This window comes from Centroberyx gerrardi, chromosome 6 (genome assembly GCF_048128805.1).
Source record: "Centroberyx gerrardi isolate f3 chromosome 6, fCenGer3.hap1.cur.20231027, whole genome shotgun sequence".
In the NCBI taxonomy this organism is placed as follows: domain Eukaryota; kingdom Metazoa; phylum Chordata; class Actinopteri; order Beryciformes; family Berycidae; genus Centroberyx; species Centroberyx gerrardi.
Genome location: NC_136002.1, coordinates 5435468 through 5457216, shown reverse-complemented (window position 1 = coordinate 5457216; position 21749 = coordinate 5435468). Strand labels below are relative to the sequence as shown.

At 40.9% G+C, this 21749-nt stretch overlaps 1 protein-coding gene across 1 annotated transcript; it reads right to left on the bottom strand.

Annotated features, from left to right (window-relative positions):
- Positions 1 to 1857: 1857 nt before the first annotated feature.
- On the bottom strand, positions 1858 to 20708 carry ngef (neuronal guanine nucleotide exchange factor). Its single transcript, XM_078283977.1, has 15 exons — positions 20146 to 20708; positions 16101 to 16185; positions 14857 to 15213; positions 14180 to 14256; positions 12723 to 12973; positions 10195 to 10355; positions 9904 to 10056; positions 6347 to 6476; positions 6120 to 6194; positions 5219 to 5308; positions 4756 to 4919; positions 4458 to 4616; positions 4059 to 4138; positions 3864 to 3968; positions 1858 to 2984 (listed from the first exon to the last, which is right to left on the bottom strand). Exons 1-15 carry the CDS (start codon positions 20348 to 20350, stop codon positions 2737 to 2739), a joined length of 2340 nt encoding a protein of 779 aa, XP_078140103.1. The 5' UTR covers positions 20351 to 20708; the 3' UTR covers positions 1858 to 2736.
- Positions 20709 to 21749: the final 1041 nt, after the last annotated feature.

Sequence of the window (21749 nt, the reverse complement as noted above, 5' to 3'; positions counted from 1 at the left end):
TCCAAGTGAATATTACTGTTAATGTTCATTTTTGCTTGATGTGGAAAAGACATTTAAAGAGATTTCAGAGTGTTATTTCATTATTGGTTTACGGCATTGTTCAGCCAAAATGGTTAGCAATGTCAGCAATGTAATAATCAGTCACATAATAATAATTAACATAAGTTATTATGTTACTTCCAAAAAAGCTATTACATTATTGTTTCATGATATTATTACATTTTTTTTATTTTATTTGTGCACTTATTACATTATAGTTGCCTACAAGGTCAATTCTCTCACTTTTACAGTATAGGCTTACAAAAATGTATTGATGCTGGTTGGTTTCATGCTATGGGCTGAAGTTGGTTGCATGCTGCTGTTCACACTGGCCGCAACGCGGCGCAGAGTTCCGCTCATGGCTCACGATCTGGAGCGCCAGTTTCTGCATCTGGTGTATTTTCTCTGCGTGCCACGTGCCAACACCATAGAGATACACAATAGGTCGTCATATCTCCATTATATCACCACAGAAGCACAAATATATTAAATGATCAACTTGTCTTCACTGCCGTTGTTGATTAATCCATGAGCGCTGATGCAAGTTTTAAATGCAACACATTGTAGGATGATGATCTATCTGTTTTTTCCCACGGCGCAGCCGAGGGCATCACGAGCCAAATTCAGGTCAGGCAGTCAGTCATTCAGTCAGTTGCTGCCTTCAAATGGAACTCGTGAGCTCGTGGTTACGACATGGGAAGTTGTGTACACGCCAATATGCTTGGCATTCAAGTGGTTAAGTTGTGAGAGCACCGCTGCTAGACAACGCTGCGTCTAGAAGCCACCAAGGCTAACAATTTAGCTAGCTAGCCAGCGGGTAACGTAATGCAGGAAATGCAAAGGCATAATGACAGAGGAAAAAGATGAGGCCGTTGGGAATATCAACATTTTCCTCAGACATATTGTAAAATTACTAAGAAAAACGCTATACGACTAAAATTACAATATATTAACTTACCATCCACCGAAAAATGAACTTCCATGGCCTCCGCCATTTCTGAAAACGTCAACAAACACGTCACAACTCATGAACTTGGAGCTTTCAGAAAATTTCCACTTCCCAAGTCGTGAATCGGTGCCTTCAAATGGGGTCGTGTTTATCATGTTGACGAGAAGAGTCCATATGAACGCCCCCCTCCTGTGGTATTCACTAACCCTAACCCTAGAGAAAACAAGTAGATCCATTGGGTTGGGTTATGCTTCAATAAAACAATAACAAATACTCTACAAATACTAATGTGGTGTAGATATTTAAATGTAAAATGTAGATATTAAGGATTCCTCTACCTTCACAGCTACGTTATATTTGATATCACACTAGAGTTGTGCTTCCTAATCTCTCCAAATACATTAATAATCACTCATGATCAATAAGCACACGAGTGCAGTTGTAAATTCTGACCAGAGTTGCGTGCTGATGTGCCAAGTTATTACATATAGCTTTAATTCCATTAAAATAATGATGATGATGAGGATGATGTTCCCCTATTATTCTGTGCCATTGTTATTCGTATTTAATTTTTCTTTTATTTTCAGCAGTCAACTAAAGTATTAAATAAAAATAACAATATAATAGTTAAATTTAAGCGCCACATCTGATATTATTTGCAGGAAAACTGGCCCTTAAAACGGTTGAAGAAAAAAAGACTACTCTGGTTTGAGACAAATTATACCATTACATAACATCAAGAACCCTTTGTGAATATTAAGGATGATAATAAAAGTGTTGTTAAATGAATTGGATTTCACACTTGTTACCAGTAAAACCAGTTTAGATCCATAGAAAATAATCAGTCACATTTCTGATTTATTTTTTTTATTAACAATAAATTACATCATACAAAATGAAATGAGAGAATTATTTAATAATTATTAGTCTGTTGGTTTAAACATGGAATGCTTGCAATATACAAATATTTATAGACACACAGGTTTTACTCTCATGCCATTCTGTAGCAGTCCAATGTGCTGGTATATTCTGTGAAGATGCAACAGATGTCTGGAGGTTATTTGGCGTTGAATTGCTTCACAGGATTTGTCCAAATTGTGTCTGTGTGTATGCTCCTCTCAAATTGACAACTTTACATTTTATTTTAATTGCATTTGACCACTCATTTGATTTGATTATGCATATGCACAGATTGTCAATTTTTGTTCAATATCACTATTTTACTATTTTAAGCCTTTGTGTTTGGCCTTAAAAAGGGATGGGATTTAATTAATGGTTGAAAGGTATTTTACTCTCAGATGAAACACATCAAAAGTTTTAAAACATGATTTATCCATGCAGCTGAGGCATGTTTACAGTACCTTTACAAGACAACCTCCTTTAGAAACATTTTTAGGGTTCTATTCAGCTCCATCCACATGCTAGTTCCTCACCAAATAGAGCGTTGCTCTATACTTTCCATACCACAGGACGTGGGCCTACAAAACATCCGTTCAATGGAAGTTTATATAATATTAGACATGCAGGTTTTGTGGAAGCAAACTCTTTTTCTCAAGTGCTTTGATCGTCTGTCCGAGATGGCTGAGACCCAAACTCTGGCACTTCAAAACCATCTGAGTGAAATCAAAGGGAAATGATGTCATTGTACATTTGAAGTTGTTCCACTGTAATTGAGTCACATGATGTCCTGATTCATTTTTCACCTAACGCATATGGCTCTCAGTGGTACATTCATCACTTTAACTGCTTCACTGCACATCCTCCACTTGATCTGTGGAAGGACTGAAGAAGTTGGAGACCTTTGCCGTGCGCCTGCCCCCCCTTAAGCCAATCCTGGCTCCAGGTTGAGGGCCTCCTCCAACCTCCTGAGTCTGGTGGATTCTAAAGGCTTCTCTCAGGTTCTGTGCCCGGACCTCCTTGCTCTGGATCTCCTCTACTACTCGGCTGGGGAACCAGCCCCTTTCGCCATCATGGAGCCTCTCACCCATCATCCAGCCTGGGAGAGAGGAAGAAAGTGAAAGACATGAGGGGAAATGACAGTGGAAAGAGAACATCATAAAGAAGGATAATTGAAATGGATGCAACAAATGGACAAAACAAATAATTTTAATTATAATTGAAGAGAAAGTAAAAGTGAAGAGAAAGTAAGGAAGCAAAAGGAGTGAAAGGAAAAACAGGAAGAGAAGATAAAACAAATTAAAGCCTCTAAGTAAGTAAGTAGGCTTGGGCTGGTGTGACACTTTCCAAAACCGGTCTGGTATCCATCAAAATATCTGCCAAAACTGATAATAGACTTTTAACCACACAAGGGCGTACTACACTTGCATGTTAATATAATATGTGCAGGATTGCCTGTAGTTCCTGGTGCCGTTGAAGTCTCCTTTTTGCGTGATATCTTTGCGTCAAGTTTTTTGGAAGACTGGTCTGTATTACTAGTAGCTATAAGTATAACTCCCATTGCCTTAGCGTGCTTTTAACAAAGAAAACATTAAAAAAGTAAACGAAACTTCTTCTATAGTCAGCGCCATCTTTAACAACTGATCAGTGTAAACAAACGCTTGTGTGTGTCCTGTGTTGCTTAGTAACAAAAGCAGTAGGGATTTGTGTTTGAAAGGAGTAACCAGCAAATTATCTCCATTTCTAATGAAAATATTGTATTTATCATGTTATCTTGTTAATGCAATATATTTAGCGTGGTGCAATTAGCTGATGTACACATGTGCAGACCATCTCATAATGACAAATGCCGGTACAGTCTTTGTGTAGAAAATTAAACCGGTGTAAGCTTGTACACTGTATCAAACCGCTTAAACCAGAAACTGGCCCAATCCTACAGGTAAGGAGATATAAGAGCAGATATGTTGTCTCTACAAACCATCGTCTGTTCTCTCCAGCAGGTTCAAAACATCAGCCATCTCAATGGAGAGTTCATCTGGCTCTTGAGATGAGTATGACTGAATACACTGCACCTGAGGAGAGTCTGACAAATACCACAGATAGTTTGAGTTCATATCTCCAAGTGTGCCTGTTTTGGAATGTACATCCATGTTACTGTGGTGTCCTGTCTCACCTGATTGGTGGGTGCTAGTAGACATAAAGCGTGTGCGCCGGTTCGGAGTGAGAGCACACATCCAACGAAGCTTATCACTCCTGTCAATAACAGAGGTGGCATCTATCAGTAACCAGTTAAGTTATTCAGTCATTCCACTGTTTCCCAGAGGTTTGAGGTTTGATATTCAGAAGATACTGTGCTATGCTAAAAATGTGTGGTGAATGTTGTCTTGGGTTTCAATTTGGGAAAATTAATGGTTCTTGGGACATAATGTAAGCAACATTCATTCAGATCAGTGAAGAAAACACATTTTAATACACAGTCTTGGTTTCCTTGCAGTACTCTTCCTTACACCTCTACTATCTTATGATCGACAACTCAGTTGAAGCCCAAGCTGATATTGCTCCAGATACTCACATGCTGGTGGTCTTGAGCATGTAGTTGACCTGACGCTCCTCCTGGTTTTCCAGAAGCTTCAGGTTAAAGACATTGGCCAGCATTTGGCCCTGGTCTTCAAGGTCTTCGGTCCTCAACATGGCCCGAGTGCAAGAGTCGAGAACCTGGAACTTCTCCCCACTGATAACAACAAGTCTAGATTAACTTATCTCTTCCTTTTAGTGCAAGAAAATTTGGTGTTTTTAGAATACTCCTATAATGTAAATCACAGACCAAGAAAAACAAGAAGAATTGCACAATGAGGATACCCCATGCTAACCTGGAGCTGCGCTTGGTGATCAGCAGCAGGTTGTTAAACAGGAATAAGTAGACTGGGTGGTACAGCTTACGGCTGCGCATGGTTCTTGTGCTCTTGGGTCCAGCCATCTGCTGCACTTCACCCTTCTTTAGCAGCCAGCGTGAGTGGGAAATGATGGGTACAGACTGCAGGGGTTAAGAGAGGTCACAAGATATGGGTTTAAAATAAGGCATACTGGAAATTGTTCACAAACCTACTGATGGTCATGGTTCTATGGTCAATGCTGAGTTTAGATGCTTCAGTTTGTTCATTTCTTTTTAGGTAGTAGACTTCAGAGTTGAAAGGAATCCAATGTTATCATATGCAATTGTGAAGACATGTATTTGAGCTGTGTATGCCTGTGACCTCCATGACCAATGCATTTAATGTTGAGATTATGACTCTATAACAAGTGAAAATGTGACATGATAAGACATTTAGATACCTTGGATTTAAATTCCAATGTTTTCTCAATGCTGATGAGCTCCTCAGTGCGACTCATCTTTCTCACGCCTTCGTTGCACTCTTTTACAATCTGAGGCAGACACAAGTACACACCATCAGGAACCACAAACCTTAAAGTAGGTTCAAGATAAACACAATTGACAGAATCAGAATCACAAATCACAAAGCCAATGGCCAGAAACCCATGATTTATTTTTGACGGTGACTCGACTTTTGAAGAACACATAAATAAAGTAGGGCAGTCCTGTTTCCTACAACTGAGAAACATCTAAAAAATAAAATAATATTTATCCTTCACATATCTGCAGAAGGTCATCCATATGTTTTTATCATATCTTCTTTAGATTACTGCAACTCTTTCCATTCTTGCCTCGAGCTGGTTCAGAATGCAGCAGCTAGGATTGTAATTGGCACCAAACCAAGATAATATATATCCACTACTACTACTACTACTAATAATAATAATAATAACAATAGCTATTATTATTATTCCCCATGTGGTTATCCAATGTTTGGTTCAGTTCAGTGTGTAGACATGTAAAGAGAATAGGAAGTATGTTTTTGATGAACTGTGATTGTGATTGAACTGTGCGATCGCTGTATGCTTAACTTGTTTAATGAGTCCTATGATTTTGTAATTACTTTAATGGATGCTCCAATTAAACAACATATCATGAGTAACTGTAGCATAACTAGTTAAGGCCATTACAAGAATTGTCATTCCATGCAAAGTATACACAAGTGTAACACATCTTGGGAAATATCCCAACACAGTGATATTTATAATGTTTGTCATGGCTTATGTCCACTATTACCACACTGCTGAATACGTCCACCTTCCACTGAACCCAACCTAGGCCCAGCCCTTGACTGATAGTCACCTGCTCCAGTTGCTGATGTGCTTTTATAGCATTTGCCTCCCGCTCAGTGTTTTCTTCTGCTTTTTTCAGGATATTCTGTACAGAGAAACAAAGTCAAATTTCAATAAAGAGACTGAACCGCTCTTAACTGTTTGTTACTTCAACTCACATACGTTTGCCTACACACTTTCAAATGTATTGAAATTCCATCATATCTTGCCATCATATCTTTTTGTTGGTGCATTCACCTGTACAAGCAGCTTGAGCCTTGTGATCCTCTGGAAGGGGAGGATGAGGAAGGAGGTGAAGGAGAGGCCTCGGACACAGGGTTGGTTCTCCAGTGCAGCCATAGCCTCACGGAATGCCTGGTTTCCCTCTCTGGACAAAACACAGGCATGCTTACATGCTTACAACAAACAAGGTTCAAACAATACAATGCTCAACGGACCATAGACCTAGTGAGCTCAGACACATTAATGAGTCATCACCACAGTAGTTGCTTCTGGATAACGCTGTGAAGAAAAATGGTCCATCCCTTTACCCAGTTCCCTTGATGTACAGCATATTAGTTCAATAACCACAGCATTGTAGTCATGCTACCAGAGATGGACAGTATTTAAAATACATGTATTTGAAATATGTATTTTAATTGCTTTTGAGTATTTTGTAATTTGTATTGGACCTGAATGAAAAAAAAAAATGTAATTTGTATCAAGATACTTTTGGGCACACTTTTTAGAATATGTAAGACTAAATGAAATGATTTCCAATATTTCGATTTCCATAAGTTTTGAGATGCAGCCCTGTTTTGACTGTTCCTATGGACATGTGTCACATGACTTGCTTGATGCATGTGCTATCTGCAAGTGACTACATGAGTCTAAAAAAAAAAAAAAAAAAACAACTAAAAAGAAACGGAAAGAGAGTAAACAGTGATTTGCTAACTGTTGAAATAAAAAAAAAAAACTAGGTTCATAACGTACTTAAAATCAACTAAAAAGAAACAACAAAAAAACAGTAAACAGTGACTTGTTAAAAATATGTTGATTTAACGTTCATTAAGAGACAAAAAAGATAACAGGTTTAGTTATTTTTTCTCCTTTTTCAGTGGCACCTGTTTGGGGCTTCAAGCTTGATTTATTACTTGTTATCAAATGGACAGCTAAAGGAAAATGCCAATTTAAATGAATGGATCAAATGTTCATGTTTCAATGTATGTATTTTTGTATTTGAAAATACAAATTACATGTATTTTAATTAAATACATTTGCTCACACAAGTAACTTGTAATTTATTTTGATACATTTATATACATTTATATATACATTTTTCTGTATTTTTGCCCATCTCTGCATGCCACTGTACTGTATGTAAACACAGATGAGCTGAGAAAAACCCTGTTGTGGTTTTTAATTCCTGACCAGAAGAGGGCCCTGTTCTTAAATTCTGCAAGACTCACCAAGCAAGCTTAATGCTTATGTTTTCACACCAAGTTTTACAATGGTAGAGTTTTGCTTAGAATGCTGAAAGAGAGAGGGGAGCGAGGGTAATCGCCTTTACTTGATGACGTGCAGCCTGTAAATAATCTGCCCTGGAATGAGTGGCAGTGAAAACCTCTTAAAAATGTATCAGCCCGGGGGGAAATGCACAGAGAGAGAAAACAGCTGCTCCCCTCCCAAGCATCACAATAACCAGGCACTGGGTTTTTGTGTACGTTTGTCATTTCCTCACTAAGCTGATATGATTAACATTCAAAATAATTATTGTAGCTCTGAAACTGATGTAATATCATGTGACTGGTGATTAAGCAAGGCACTCCTAACACCCTAAGGCATCAAGATCATGGAGTTTCCTCTGTGTGGTTGGACCCTTATTGCTCCGCAGTACTACAAACTTTTGGAATAGACTTGATATAATGTGGACAGCTACAATGCAGATTAAAAATAACCCCTAGTAGATGGACTTTGTTAGTACGACAACTCACAAATCTTCATTCATTAGTTAGTCACATGCCTCATTATTTCCAGCGCACACACCCCAAATGTGATTTTCACACACCCAGTAGGCCTCATGAGTTTTTCCGGTAACTGTCTAACACTGATGGTTGGCAGAGCTCCCAGCTAGTTTCTGCCATGCTGTGTTTCTATCCTCTGTAGCGCGTGGGAATGTCACAGTCTCACTCAGGTATGTGGTGTTGATGAAGAGGGACATACACGCAATATTCATCGCCAACCACACCCTGCACATCACATTTGTCATGATCAAAAGAAAAACCTGTTCTCTACTGAAAATAAAGACTGACTGACAAAAACATTCACAGACATTAAAAAAACACTGAGCGATGTACGAGGGGATGACGCCTATTCTTCTGGCTCTCACTCTGTCTTTCTCTTTCTCTCTCTTTCGCTCTCAACATAGACTCGTCATCAGTATTCAGCCAGTTGAGCAGGGCACAATGTTATTCTAAGCAGAGGTCTTGTATTGCTACATGCTTTCTGGTGTAATACTATGTTCATAAACTAGACTAGACTGACAGCCAGATTAAAGGTGCGATACACCCATAGCAAAAAATGGCCATAATTGGATGGTTGATCAATATCACTGGCTCAATGATTACATGGCCAAGCGCTGAAATTTCTGGCTTCCAAAACCCCCTTTCCGGCCCGTCTCTGTGATGTTAACACATATACTGTAGGTATATATTTCTGTCTATGGATGGCCTTTCTTTTTACTCAAGATCTATTGTCTAGTAGTATTTGTCTCAGGTGTTTACACTAATCACTGCGGCTTACACCTGATGGGTAATATACTGTATATGGTAAGAGTACGGTAAGACTTTATGCCAAAATTTATGTTTTTTTCTGTCCATTACAGTCCACCAGCTGTGCCAGGGACCTGTCAATGTTGCAATAGATTACTTGATGCACCTTTAATTTGTGCTAAAAATCCTGTCCTATTGTGCCAGTGTTGCTGCCATACCAGAGTTACAGTAGCAGGTTGCGAGACTAAGACCACACATTGCATGCTTACATGCTGTTTGCACAGTAGGGGAGAGCGGGGTAAGATGAGCCAGTGGGTAAGTTGAGCCACCCCCTGTATCCTAGCAATGATAAACACTATGTGTCATATGACCAGGCATTTAGGAAAAGACTTCCATTTCAACATGGCTGCGCTGGAACCAGCCACACAGGAAAAGTAGTAAGTCCATTTATGCTCAAAACTCTTCTTTGTAACAAAAAGTAATTTTTTACAGTCATTGTTTAATGGCTGTTGTCTCAATACCAGTTTAGCTACATTCAAACATATATACAATAAATGTTGATCTATTACCAAGGACTAAAACCACATGAATTAATTAGCAAAAGGTTAGCAGTGAACTAGTGTGTACACCAATTTTTTTTTTTAAAAAGGTGGCTATGGGGTAAGTTGAGCCAAAAGCCATGGGGTAAATTGAGCCAAGGGACCACTTTTTTTTTAGAAGTTGTATTTTCATTATTCTTTCGTTAAGCTGCATTCTCACAAGTTCATTTGAAAATCAACATCCTGAAATATCAAACTAGCTCATCTTACTCCGCTCTCCCCTGCTATGTAATATCTCACGCAATTTGACATGACATGTATACATTGTTCAATACAGTTTCGTCAGGCTGATGACTAAGGCATCACTCACACATAATAGGAACCTGTTTTGAAAGCCTCAGAAATATGCCCCATAGGAGATGGCAACCCCAGTCCCATTGAACTACCAGTGTATGGAGAGGTTAGTCCACATTGTAACAGAGGCATTTGTTAAAGGAGTACCCACAAAATGCGTCGGTAGTTTTTCTCCTGGTACACCTGGTTGATGACATAGGTTGTGAAGACGTGGAAGTGCTCCACAGCGTGGTGGTGGACAATGTCACATACGTCCGAGATCTGGATGGACTGCTCAATTCGGTTCTCCAGGTCCATCAGGAACCTGAGAATATTGAGACATCATCATCCAGGGACATAAAGTTAAAGGTTGTTTACTTGACTGGAACTACACAGTTGAAAAATATGATTAGACTTCCAATCATTGACACATTTTAAAGGGTTAGCCAAAACCTTGTCGTACCTTTCGCTGGCTTTCATGACTTCCTCGATGTTGGAGAAGAGAAAGTGCATGTCGGATTGGCTGAGAGTGTTGAACAAAACAGGGTTACGAAGGAAGTGAGTCTCTAAAACCTCCAAACTCTTGTAGTAGGATGCTTCTGATGTCACCAGCTCAAACATGGCCTAGAGAATAATAATGGGTCACAAGGTCATATAAATACACCTTCCAGCAGGACAGGGTGCATATAATCCTAACTGGTTCCAATCCCTAAAACCCAGTGACCAGTTATTCTGATCAAACTATGACTATATATATATCATAATATAATACATTTTAGCATTATATTGTATTTAGAGATATTACAGACACACACACACACACACAGGTCAATAAGCAGGATTGGCCAAATCAAATATTGATGGATGTGAATTCAGAAACAATTATAACTTATTAAAATTGCAATATGGTATGTGCAACTAAGAAAAGGCATCTTATGAAAAAAGTAATGCAATATCATTAACAGCAACTATGGCATTTTATGTGCAACTAAACATAGCACCAGTAATTAAAGCATCAGTAACTATATTTTGCTAGTCTTTCTACAAGTGACATAGTACTAGCAAGTCAAAATAGACAGGCCACTAACTTGAAAACAAACCCAGCAACAATGAATGGAGAGCTCGTATAATATCAATAGAAAATAATAATAAAAAAAAACAATGAAATAGCATGTTAGGAAGTGACTCCCTATAGACATGACTGATTACGATGCATTGAAAATTAAAGTAAAATGCTGAGTAAAATGCATTGGAGGTCTCAAAATTCCACGGCACACTTGACCTTGCCTCAAGGCACACTGTTTGAAAACCTCTGCCTTAGCACGTCCTCTCTCTCTCCTATCTTTCCTGTCACACCTCACTGCCAGATATCAGATAAAGCAAAGATGGTAAAAGAATAATATTTAAAGCTGCACTAAGCAAAAATATTATCTAAAATTCCATCTGTCTTATCAGGCCAAATCACAAGTAGGGCTGCAACAGACAAGAGTGTCCCATCCGCACCAGTTGAGACGGCTTACATTTGTCTTACTAGCCCAAATTAAATTGTGGTATTTGGTATGGACACTGGTGGGAAAATGACAAACCAAAACCTAAGGGTGAAATCCAAAACTGTCTCCTAAACAGCAGTGAGCGAGCGCTCCGTCCAGAGGAAGCTGGACTCACCAACGTTAGATCTTTTTCCTCTCTCGTCTCTTTAGTTTCCTTTGGTATAAAGCATCACAGACTGGCTGGTAAACATGAGCGTGCTGTGTGGAGTTTACTGATGTCACCTTACAGGATTTCTGGGTTTTGAAGTTCACATTTTTCAAACAAACTAACCTTTGCTGCCATTTGGAGCCGCCAACATGTGAAGTTGCCTAGTGCAGTTTAAAAACACGATAAAGGCTACGGGCCCTATTTTCGTAATGCTGCATGGCGCATGGTGGAGGCTTTGCACTGGAAAAGTGGCATTTTCGTCCGGCACACAGGTTTTTTCCTCACCTGTGCCCGTTTGGTATTTTGGTGACTTGCCCTGAACTTGACTGTGCCGAGCTAGGTTGTTGCAAAATAAGTACACAAACTTCTGTGCTTTTGTGCACACCTAACTGGTTGGCCGATCTTGGTAGGCTATTCCACACAGCTTCCAAGTTTATACATTGCAAATCATCAGGGGTACAAGGCCGGCCGGTGAAATCCTGGGGACGCATTGGACGCAGTAGTTCACACTCACAGCAGTATTGGCAATAGTGGCATTATTGTGCGCATGTAAATGTAGCCAAATATGACTAATTGAATGCAACCTTATTAATAAGTTAAGTAAAACAAACTACAGGCAACGGACAAAATAATGGAAAGACATTTTGTTGTACTGCAAAGTTAGTTGCAACATGTGGTTACTGTGTGAATCATTGTCTTCCAAATTAAAACTGTCACTGCGTGTCCGAGGAACTGAGTTGTTTGGTCATGATTGATGCCAGCCTCTACCACACCTACTGATAATGTACTCCTCCTAATCCTGCACCGTTTCCAATGGCACAGCACACCTCTGGCCACAGAAAATACCAAAGATAGTCACCATGCCTTGTGTACCTTGCGCTGTTGACTGCGCTTTAATTGATTCACGAAAATAGGGCCTTATGTTATTTTTTATTAACAGTGGATAGTAAAACCTCTATAGTTTCATTACTCATTTAGTTTATTATTGAGTCCTGAAATTGTAATCTCCTTAAAATAAGTGGAAAAAAACCTGCCAATGGGGTTTGAAAATTTGTTTCAAATAGAAATCAGTCTTGTTTCAAACTGCATTGGAAACAAGTGGAGTTATCTCACCTTACTGGCAGAATCTTTCTCTTGGTTTAATTAAAATATGATCTGAAGGCTAAATAGGAGACTAAATGACTTGTTAAGATTGACTTTTTTTTTTGCAGTGTAACTACCTACCCACTCAGCCCTCCACCCTCACAGACACAGCCTCTCATCTAACTTTGACAGCTTTGTCGTCCAGCTCACCTCCTGCATTATGATTTCCTTCTGTAGTAGCTGGGTGAGCAGGCCGCTCTCCTGCACAGCCTCCAGGTTCTGCCACAAGCTCAGGGAGCGAGCGCTGTTCCTCAGCTGCAACTGTAAGGCTGGAGGGGACATTCCCCCTGAGCTTGTCCCCCCTAACCCCGCCGGGACCCCAGGCGGGAGGCCATCACGCTGCCGCCGCTGCTCGATCTCCTGCTGCTTGGAGGTGTCCCGGTACTCCTGGTACAGGAAGGCTGGAGGGACAAAAAAGTACAAGAGGATATGAGTGAAGCATGAGGTAGGAAGTTGGAATTTCTTTTTTTGCTTTTTACACAGGGGTTACCGCTGTGCCACAATGATATTTGGGAGACATTACACGCATGTGTATGGTGTGTTTCTTTTTTAAAACAGAGCTGTTATGATGCTTAACAAATTTGAGAGAAATCTGACAATGATGTTCTATCGCATCGTATCGTATTATATTGTATTTTATCGTATCGTATTGTACCATATGATATCTTATTATATCGTATTGTATCATATCGTATCATATCGTACCGTACAGTACTGTACCGTACCGTACCGTATCATACATTACTAGAGTTACAGCTCAGCAGTCATTCAAGAACTTAAAACATACTGTAGACTTGTGAAGAAGAAAATCATGAAATGGACATTGGTTAGTGAGTCTCTTAAGCGATCCTCTCCTTCAGTATGGTTCAGGTGAAAGTGGGCCGAATGTTTGCACACCGATAAGAACGGAGGCTGCTTTCAGGGAACATTGGCTGTGTGTGTTGAGAGGGAAGGTGACTTTGAACAACAGGAGCCTGTTGCATAATCTCCCTCAGTCATATACTGCAGATTGCCTAGGTGGGCGTAGAGTTGGACTGAGAATTACATAAGCGAAAGAGAAAGACACACACACACACATACAGCCAAAGAAGTGCAGAGGATAGAGAGAGAGATATTTCTACCTGATGAGCACTTTCTGAGTTTTTTTCAGCCAATCGCACGTTTGTTTAGATTATTTACCCTAGTCACACGGGCGTGCTGCTGCCTGAAGTGAATTTGAATTAATCTATGCAAATAACCATTTTACTGCGTACACACTGAGCAGCATGTATAGGAGTAGTCTGTCAACATAGCTAGACTATCGGCTCTGAGAGGTGTTCAACCTTGACGGACGAGTCAGATGCAGGCAGTGATAGACACGACACAGTGGAAGCCTTATCAAGCTAATTCTTTGTTGGGCTGATAAACTGTTATTAGAAATGTATGTGTGTACGTACTCTGTACGCAAATGTGTGTGTATGTGTGTGCATGTCAGGGATATATGCGCGAAGAAGAGCTGATGATTTTATAGCAACAGCTCTGGAGGTGGTGGAGTGGGTGGAATACACATGCTACCTTCACCCTGCCTGACTCGCTGCGTTTCTATTGGCTGACTATTATTTCCTCACCAATGTTTTTGACGATGTTGAGGCTGTGGCAGATTGACTCTATTTTCCTTTGAGAGCTCTCTCCATTGCTCACCAACCTGAGAAGAAAGAACGATAGATAGATAGATAGATAAATAGATAGATTGATAGATAGATAGATAGATAGATAGATAGATAGATAGATAGATAGATAGATAGATAGACCAAAAATATTCAGTTTTGCTGGCATCTGCAAAGATTAAGCAACATTTTAACCACCTCTCACTTCAATGTGATGATTCATTTTGCTGTGAAAACATGATAAGATGATATCATCGGCACATCTCAGCAGACACACAACGATAAAATCTTGCATCAAATGTGCCAAAGTGTGAAAACAAGCACCCAGAAAGCTCCTTGGCATATCCGATAAAAAGATACAGAATAATACATCTGCTACCCGCTTTCACTTTCATTCTCTAGTCAGACACTGAGACAATATTCAGTCATTACAACAACTCTATCACCCATTTTCTAACAATAATGTTCAGTGTATTTGTTGCTGCACATGCACCAACACCTAATCCATGACTTATGTCCTTTATCTTCCTGCAACATTTTGTGTGACAGAAACCCACAGGAGCCTTGCAAAGAGGCATCATGATTTTCCACTTCAATCCTCTCCACCTGTCCATTTCCCCCATGTCATCTCGTCTCACCTGAGGTTGATGCCGTCTGGGTCTGCCACCTCAAAGCTGGAGCGCTGCGAGCCCCTGGCTTCTCCCCCGGCCTCCTGCACGCTGCAGGCGGTAGCCGTGCGCTCCGACAGGCTCTCCATGTCTCGGCTGTGAATGCCGTGCGTCCGGTAAGTGAGCCTGTCAGCCGCAATCCCTCTGTACTGACCGTTGGAAGCAGCAGATATGTCCGCGCTCCTCTCTCCTCCTCCTCCTCCTCCTCCTCTTCCTCCTCCTCTCCTATCTACAGCATCCCCGCTACAAGGTGAGCGTCGGCTGCTGTGCTCACCATTGCTTGGCAACGCAGCTCGGGAATGGTGGGGTTGTGGTGAAGCTGGTGGGCTAGATTTGACAGCAAAACACACACTTCAGAATCACAGCCACAGGAGCCGTCTTTATCCCTGCCCATGAAGTAGGAGTTAATGTTCTGAAGTGTATTGAAAGGCATAATCATTTACTCATTCTGTCATTCAGGATAGTAAGAAACTGTCATGGTAAGTCTAAGGTGTTTTTATAGAATAGATAGAATGGTCCTTCCACTGTTTGCCATGGTAATATGGCTAGTACAGCATAAAATGGCGATTATGGAATTTTAAGGGTTAGTTGCTATGGTGACAACACAAGTCTGGGCATTAAGGCCATAATGTCTGTCACACTTGCATGAGAACTGTGCAGATGAGTCTGTTAGCAAACCGTCAAAACTCCATGGCAGCAAGGAGGCAGAGAAGCTCCTTTGGTCGTTGCTGTAAAACCTCTCAGCTCAGCGACTTGCCGTTAAGTCGGTTTATACGGAAGCTAGCCCGACGGTTCACATAAAATTGGTCGCCGTTCCGACCGTCCTGGAACGTTGATTTGAATGGGAAAGACCGTTCTATCTATTCAAGTTCTGTAATTTGAATCTTTATTGCTCTTTTCCAACACCCTGTTTCACACATTTACACTGGGCACAACTCAGTACAAGCACAGTCTTCTACAGAATTCAGACCAGCAACCTTCCAGTCACAAGCCTGGCCACAAGTCAGTATAGTGTTACAGTGGTGTTTGTGTGTATGTGTATGTGTGTGTGTGTGTGTGTGTGTGTGTGTGTGTGTGTGTGTATGCATACAGTGCCTAAACAAAGCACCAAGTCCCTTGTGGAAGGTGTATCTCATTCTGGGTGTGTAGTTGTTTGTGTCTGGGTGTGTGTTTGTTCAGTATTAGGGTTGGGCAGTGGAGGCAGTGAGGCTCACCGTCTAGCCTGGGGCGAAGGGGCATTAAAGGAGGAGACTCCTGCCCTGTTGGATGGACTGGGCTCCAAGCCAGACCTGGGAGAAGCTGGGGAGACAGAGAGAGAGAGAGAGAGAGAGAGAGAGAGAGAGAGTTTAAGTAGCCAGGGACCACAGGAAAGCACAAGGAAATTAAAGTGGAGTAGTCCCCAAGCAGTCTCATTATCTCTCCTTTTCGTGTGAAACACTGAGTCACATACACTTGCATAGAAAAGATCTCACACATGCACATACAGTACAGTACGCACACGCTGGCTCACACACACAGCCTCCTTTGAGCACAGGGGGCAGATTGGCAAGTACAATGAGTTTGAGACTGTTAATACAGAAGAATGCACGTGTTCCCGGCAGATAACCATACTGAGGGATACATATTTTCCTTGCAGTGCTATTTGACTTTGAGTTTCTTCCCATTCACCTCAAAGTTGGTGTATGTATGATTTCTCTATTTGGGCTCTAATGAAGTCATTGTACTGAAAAGTACTCACAAACCTTGATATGCTAACCGATTGATGTTTGCTTAGCTCAAGGAAACTGGCTTGTCACACTGAAGATTTTATGGTTAAAATGAGCATCATGAAATGAAAACTAGCAGGTAATCTGTGTTTTTTTTTTGTTGTTATTTTGTCTCCATCTTTGGTGCTCAGTGCTCATTGCTGTGGTGTTTCTACACTTCCCAGAGATCACCTGTCAATCAGTGTGTCCAGTACTGTGACGTCTTCCTTTTTCTGTTGATGCAGTTTGAGTTTCTGTAACTACTCAGTTCTTCTTCCATTTGTTCCAAACAAACCAGAAATGTAAAATGCGTCACTTCCTGTGCGCCAGAGGATTTTTCCCAGGGAAGAGCTACCAGACACCAGGTGTTTAGAACAGCAAATGGAAAAGCTTTCATGAATTGGCAATAGGTTGAATCACCATTGTATTAGATCAATCAGATAGAGAGTAGCAAAATGTATTTAAATGAAAATGATTACTTTAATAAATGGGATTATTATTTTAAACCTGCAATAAGGGATTTCAGACCCTATAACCAATCCTGAAAACTAACGTGTGCTATGATTTCCGTGATACGTAATGATATAAACAAATAGCCACACACACGGGCCAGTTGTGTTGTTGTTTTCACCTCTTCTCTAAAGCTTGTTGTCATGTTCGGACCAAGTAGCAGCTGTTCCTTTTTTTAAAACTAGCATCTCTCCTCCCTCGCTGTTTGAAAGCGGCGCTCTTCCCCTCCCATCCCTGAAAAAACTTAACGTAATGGCGGAATCGATGAAGCGAGCGAGTAAACTTGTTCATCTAGTAAACTTGCTACCTACCTCTTCACTTGTCATTGTGGGACATGTAACCTTCAGCGGGAGAAAAATCTGGCAAAGCGGCACTGGTAACTGGCGAAATTTCTCTGTAGGTACGTTTATTTTAGCCATTAGCCTTTATGCACGCTTTGTCCTAAGGGACTTCTGTAGCCCAGCAGTTTCGCTGTGTGTGTTTACAATTGTGCTGCGGTTTCTGTCACCCTCTAGTGGTCAGAAAATCACTTAGTGTAGCTTTAAGAGTCACTGGAGTGGATACAGTGAAGTCTGATAAATACAATTAACAATGCTCTGTGTTGTCAGTGATTGTATGCACAATATTACAAAAGAGTGTTCTAACACTGGAACATCTCAGCCTGCTTCCTGGTTGCTGAATCACATTAGCACCTGCACTGCATTGGGAAAGAGCAAATAAAGGCATAATCTGCCCTAACTCCACAGCTTTGTCAATGGATATAAATGTATTAATAGCTAAAACAGCTTATGAATCCATCCACAATGACTAGGCCATGGACTTCATCAAAGCTTTTGCCTACTTTCAGTTTTCATAACCTCATAGGTGGTAAACCACAATGGCAGTATAGTTGGCTTCCATGGGATGAAAACGGGAAAGAATTCAGTTGGTGAATGCTGATCTTTAGTGCATTAGTTTTGAGAACAAAAGCAACCAACAGCCTCCAAATGGGCCTCCCAAGAAAGAACATCTCACCTTTCGGATTAACACAGAGCAGAGAGGGATTTACTTTATTCACTTAGCCTTCAAATCTAAGGAAAACACCCACTCTCACTGCTCCAAACACAAACTCTGTACCACCTGCATGACACTTCCTGCTGATTGCAGATCTCAGGCACAGTGTGTTTTGTGACCTTTGGAGATGATCTATGGGCCTTCAGTTCAGTTTCAAGACAGACTTTGTAACAAACAAGTGTCTGAGTGGTTATGTGTATTGAGGACATGTTCCAGGCTGTGGAGGAGTTATGTCATCTGGCTTGGAAAAAAAGAGACCCATTTAATGTTGTAGCAACATTCTTGCAGCAATAGCTCCTTCTCTTACTTATACTTCCAATAGAAGGTGATGATTGGGTAATAAAGTGGAATTTTTCTTCAAAAACCTGAAACCTCATGCCAGCACTAAAGTTGTGGTGAGAGAACTTGCAAGGCCAAAGTGGCAACATGCCTGTAATGGCAACATATCATCCAAAGAAGGCACTGGACCAGGTGTGTAAAAATGCTGATTTCATGGTTCTCTGCCTTTATTCATCATTGTAGAGACAGTCAGAAATGTTGGTTGCACATAAGAATAGGAGGACTGGATGACCTTAAGTCTAGAGGCCACCCTGTTTATTTGTCCATTGTGCAGAGCAGTGATCTCTCGTACATTCAAGACGTGCCATCAGAGCAGTCATATACCTGATAGACTTGGATAGATAAGTTTATCCTCATCACAAATCATAATTTATAATAATAATTTATAATAATTCAATTTTGGACTCAGGTGTTATAGTCCTTCAGGAAATGTGTAAAGGAAACATTAAATAGTTTCCTTTACAATTCAGGTCATCTAATTGTATCGTTTGATTGTATTTTATGTCATTTTACAATGGCCCTGTGTGTTTCATGAGTGAATTTTACAATGGTTTTCTGTTTAGCTAGGGTGGCTGATGCTGTTTGTCTAGTCATATGTAAAGGAATCACTCTGATCCCACTCCTTAAGGCCTATCTCAGACACTGGGCAAAGTCTAACCTGGAACACTTTATTATTGCATTTTGCTGTGGCCCTAGGAATGGGCTGCAACGTACTTGGGTTGATAGAAGATAAAACTTACCAAAAAGATCAGCAATAAGGTAAAATTAATTACAACTGACATGCTATCATTTGGTTTCTGTCATGGAGTTTCCTGTTTCTTGTGGTTTATTGTCAGTACACTGGAGTACTGACAAGTAAGTAGTAGAATGCAGGTGCGCAATCACAAAGTTCCTATCTGAACAAGTTTGTAGATCCATTATAGATAATAATAATAATAGGATGATCAATAGGATGCCAGGTTTATTAGGTTGCTTCACTTAAAGCAGCTCCCAACTTCAGGTTATTAATTGCTTGAAATTTTGAGGTCAAAGGTTGATGGGTAAAGTACAGGTCTCGCACAGACTACTGCGTAGTTCAAACAATAGAACCTGTTCCTCAGGTTGCATTCACATAGACCTATACAGAAGCGCAGGACTGCCAAGCCTTTGTTCCCTTTTGAACAATAACTGCTTCAGTCATCAATGGGACACCGATGAAGAGCAACAATTCACCCAGACAAGCTGTTACGACCAACATTTGGGTTCCCATATGGTCAGTCGGATCTGCAGAGACTCCATTATGAAAGCAGACAGAGGAGTGAATTCCTAGCCAGGATGCTGGAGTGCAATGCTCTCCTATGCACCCTGTGGATGTTTGCCATGCAGCAAGTTGAATAAGCAGCTAGGCTAAAAAATACTCCTGCTTTAGGGCCCGAGAAGGGAAGTGAAAGGTAAATAAACCTGTGTGACATGCTCCCAGGCTTACTCTCTCTTAATTTTGGACACAGTAGAAGCAAACATATTATTGCCAATTGGTGAGCATTTCACAAGACACACATAGACACAATTAAATCTAATGAAATATGATTTATGATGACATTGTGAGCAAAATAGAAGCCTCATATTCTCTTACTGTCAGACGAGGCCAGCCTCTTCTTCCTCATGGAACGGTAAAAGCGAGAGTTCCTGCGGATGGGCTCCCTGCTGAACCCAAGATTGGGGTCGTCCTCATCATCTTCCTCATTGCGGCTGGATGGTACCACGGCTGCTGGGCGCTTTTCTGGAGGTTCCTGTGACTTCTGCCCCCACTTGCCCCTGAACAAGGCAGTCATGGCCATGGTAAATAGATGCGTGGGCCCTTCTTTTTCCCAGAGCAAAGGAAATTCCAGTTAGGTTTGACTTTCAGGCAACTTGGAGAAAGGAATCCATCAAAAATTAGCCAGAATCCAGGAGAAAATCCATGCCTGGAAATGATAAGTCCTAGTTGTAAGTTACTCCCAAGGAACAATAACACACTACACACCTAAGAAGCTCGCACACAAGTTCGAGACTCAGCAGTGAACGACAACCTAGAGGCTAGAGAAGCTCTTCTTTGCCTGCCCCTCTCACTCTCTCATCTCCCTCCCTCCGTAGGGGGGACAGCAGTGTTGTTAGCTACCCAGACAGACTTTGGAGCCAGGGAGAGTCAGCCCCCTAGTTCTGCTTAAGCTGTAATTATTGCGTTTATGACTCTCCCTCTCTCTCCTGCTCTTTGTCCCTCCTCCTTTTTGCTCCCTCCCTCCCTCTCTGTCACTACACCACCCTGTTCAGGGCTGAAAGACATTCCTGAGCCTGGCCTTACCTGCCTGCATGCCACTCTAACTCCTATCCACTCTGTTGTGGAACCTGAAAAGCCAGGGCTTCAGGGTTCCATTTTTCAGATCCCTCCTCACCATCTTGTCAATGTGCCCACTCTAGCGTATGCTGTGGAGTCTTGCCCAAGTTATTTAGGGAGAGAAGACGAGGTATGGCAATAAATATAGAAAGGTATGCTCAGGTATTCTCAGTTATGTTCTTCCTGTGTGTGTCAAAAACTGTCAAAGTGACATATTTCTGCTGCTGTTGAGCCCGGACCCTAAAGTCTTATCTCCGGTCAGCTGACAAGGAGAGTTTAATGTTCATTCTCTCCTTCTTTTACACAGCAATAACTACACTGCCTGTGCTTTTTTATGGCAAGACTCATTAAACAATACCAAGTTCAGAAATCCAGGTAAAATTACAGCATACAGTTTATTTATTTATTAGTTTATTTGATAGGAACAGTGCAGTTAACATAGACTTCACAATTGAAATATAAAAGATGTATGCACATGGAGTTTGTAGCTACTGCTAATTTCCAACCCTGGTCCCTAGTTGGGCTTTTAAATAGACTACATCTATCTAAAATGTGTTGTATATGCTAATAAAGAGTACAGAAAATGTAAAAATAGCCTGCATTACACGTCATCACAATGTCCTCTGAGGCTAACAGCATCACCTGCACTATTTTGTTGTAGTTGGAGACTTTTGAAGCTAGATGCACACAGTAATGTTTTGGCCAAATTTGCGCCAATTAAGCCACAAATTTGCCATACTTTTCTCCCAGACAATTCATTGGATTGCCCATAATCAGCTGGTATGACATTAATTAGCTCAAGAAATAGTGTGGTGTTTGAATAAGGATCACTCAAACCTTTATTAATAAGTGTTCGATGGTAT

Excerpts from the sequence above, each read along its gene's own strand:
- ngef (XM_078283977.1), bottom strand. The coding sequence starts at position 20,350 with ATGGCCATGACTGCCTTGTTCAGGGGCAAGTGGGGGCAGAAGTCACAG. Across the intron at positions 10,057-10,194 it reads GTCATGAAAGCCAGCGAAAG|GTTCCTGATGGACCTGGAGA; the intron begins GTACGACAAGGT and ends CAATATTCTCAG. Across the intron at positions 3,969-4,058 it reads TACTAGCACCCACCAATCAG|ACTCTCCTCAGGTGCAGTGT; the intron begins GTGAGACAGGAC and ends GGTATTTGTCAG.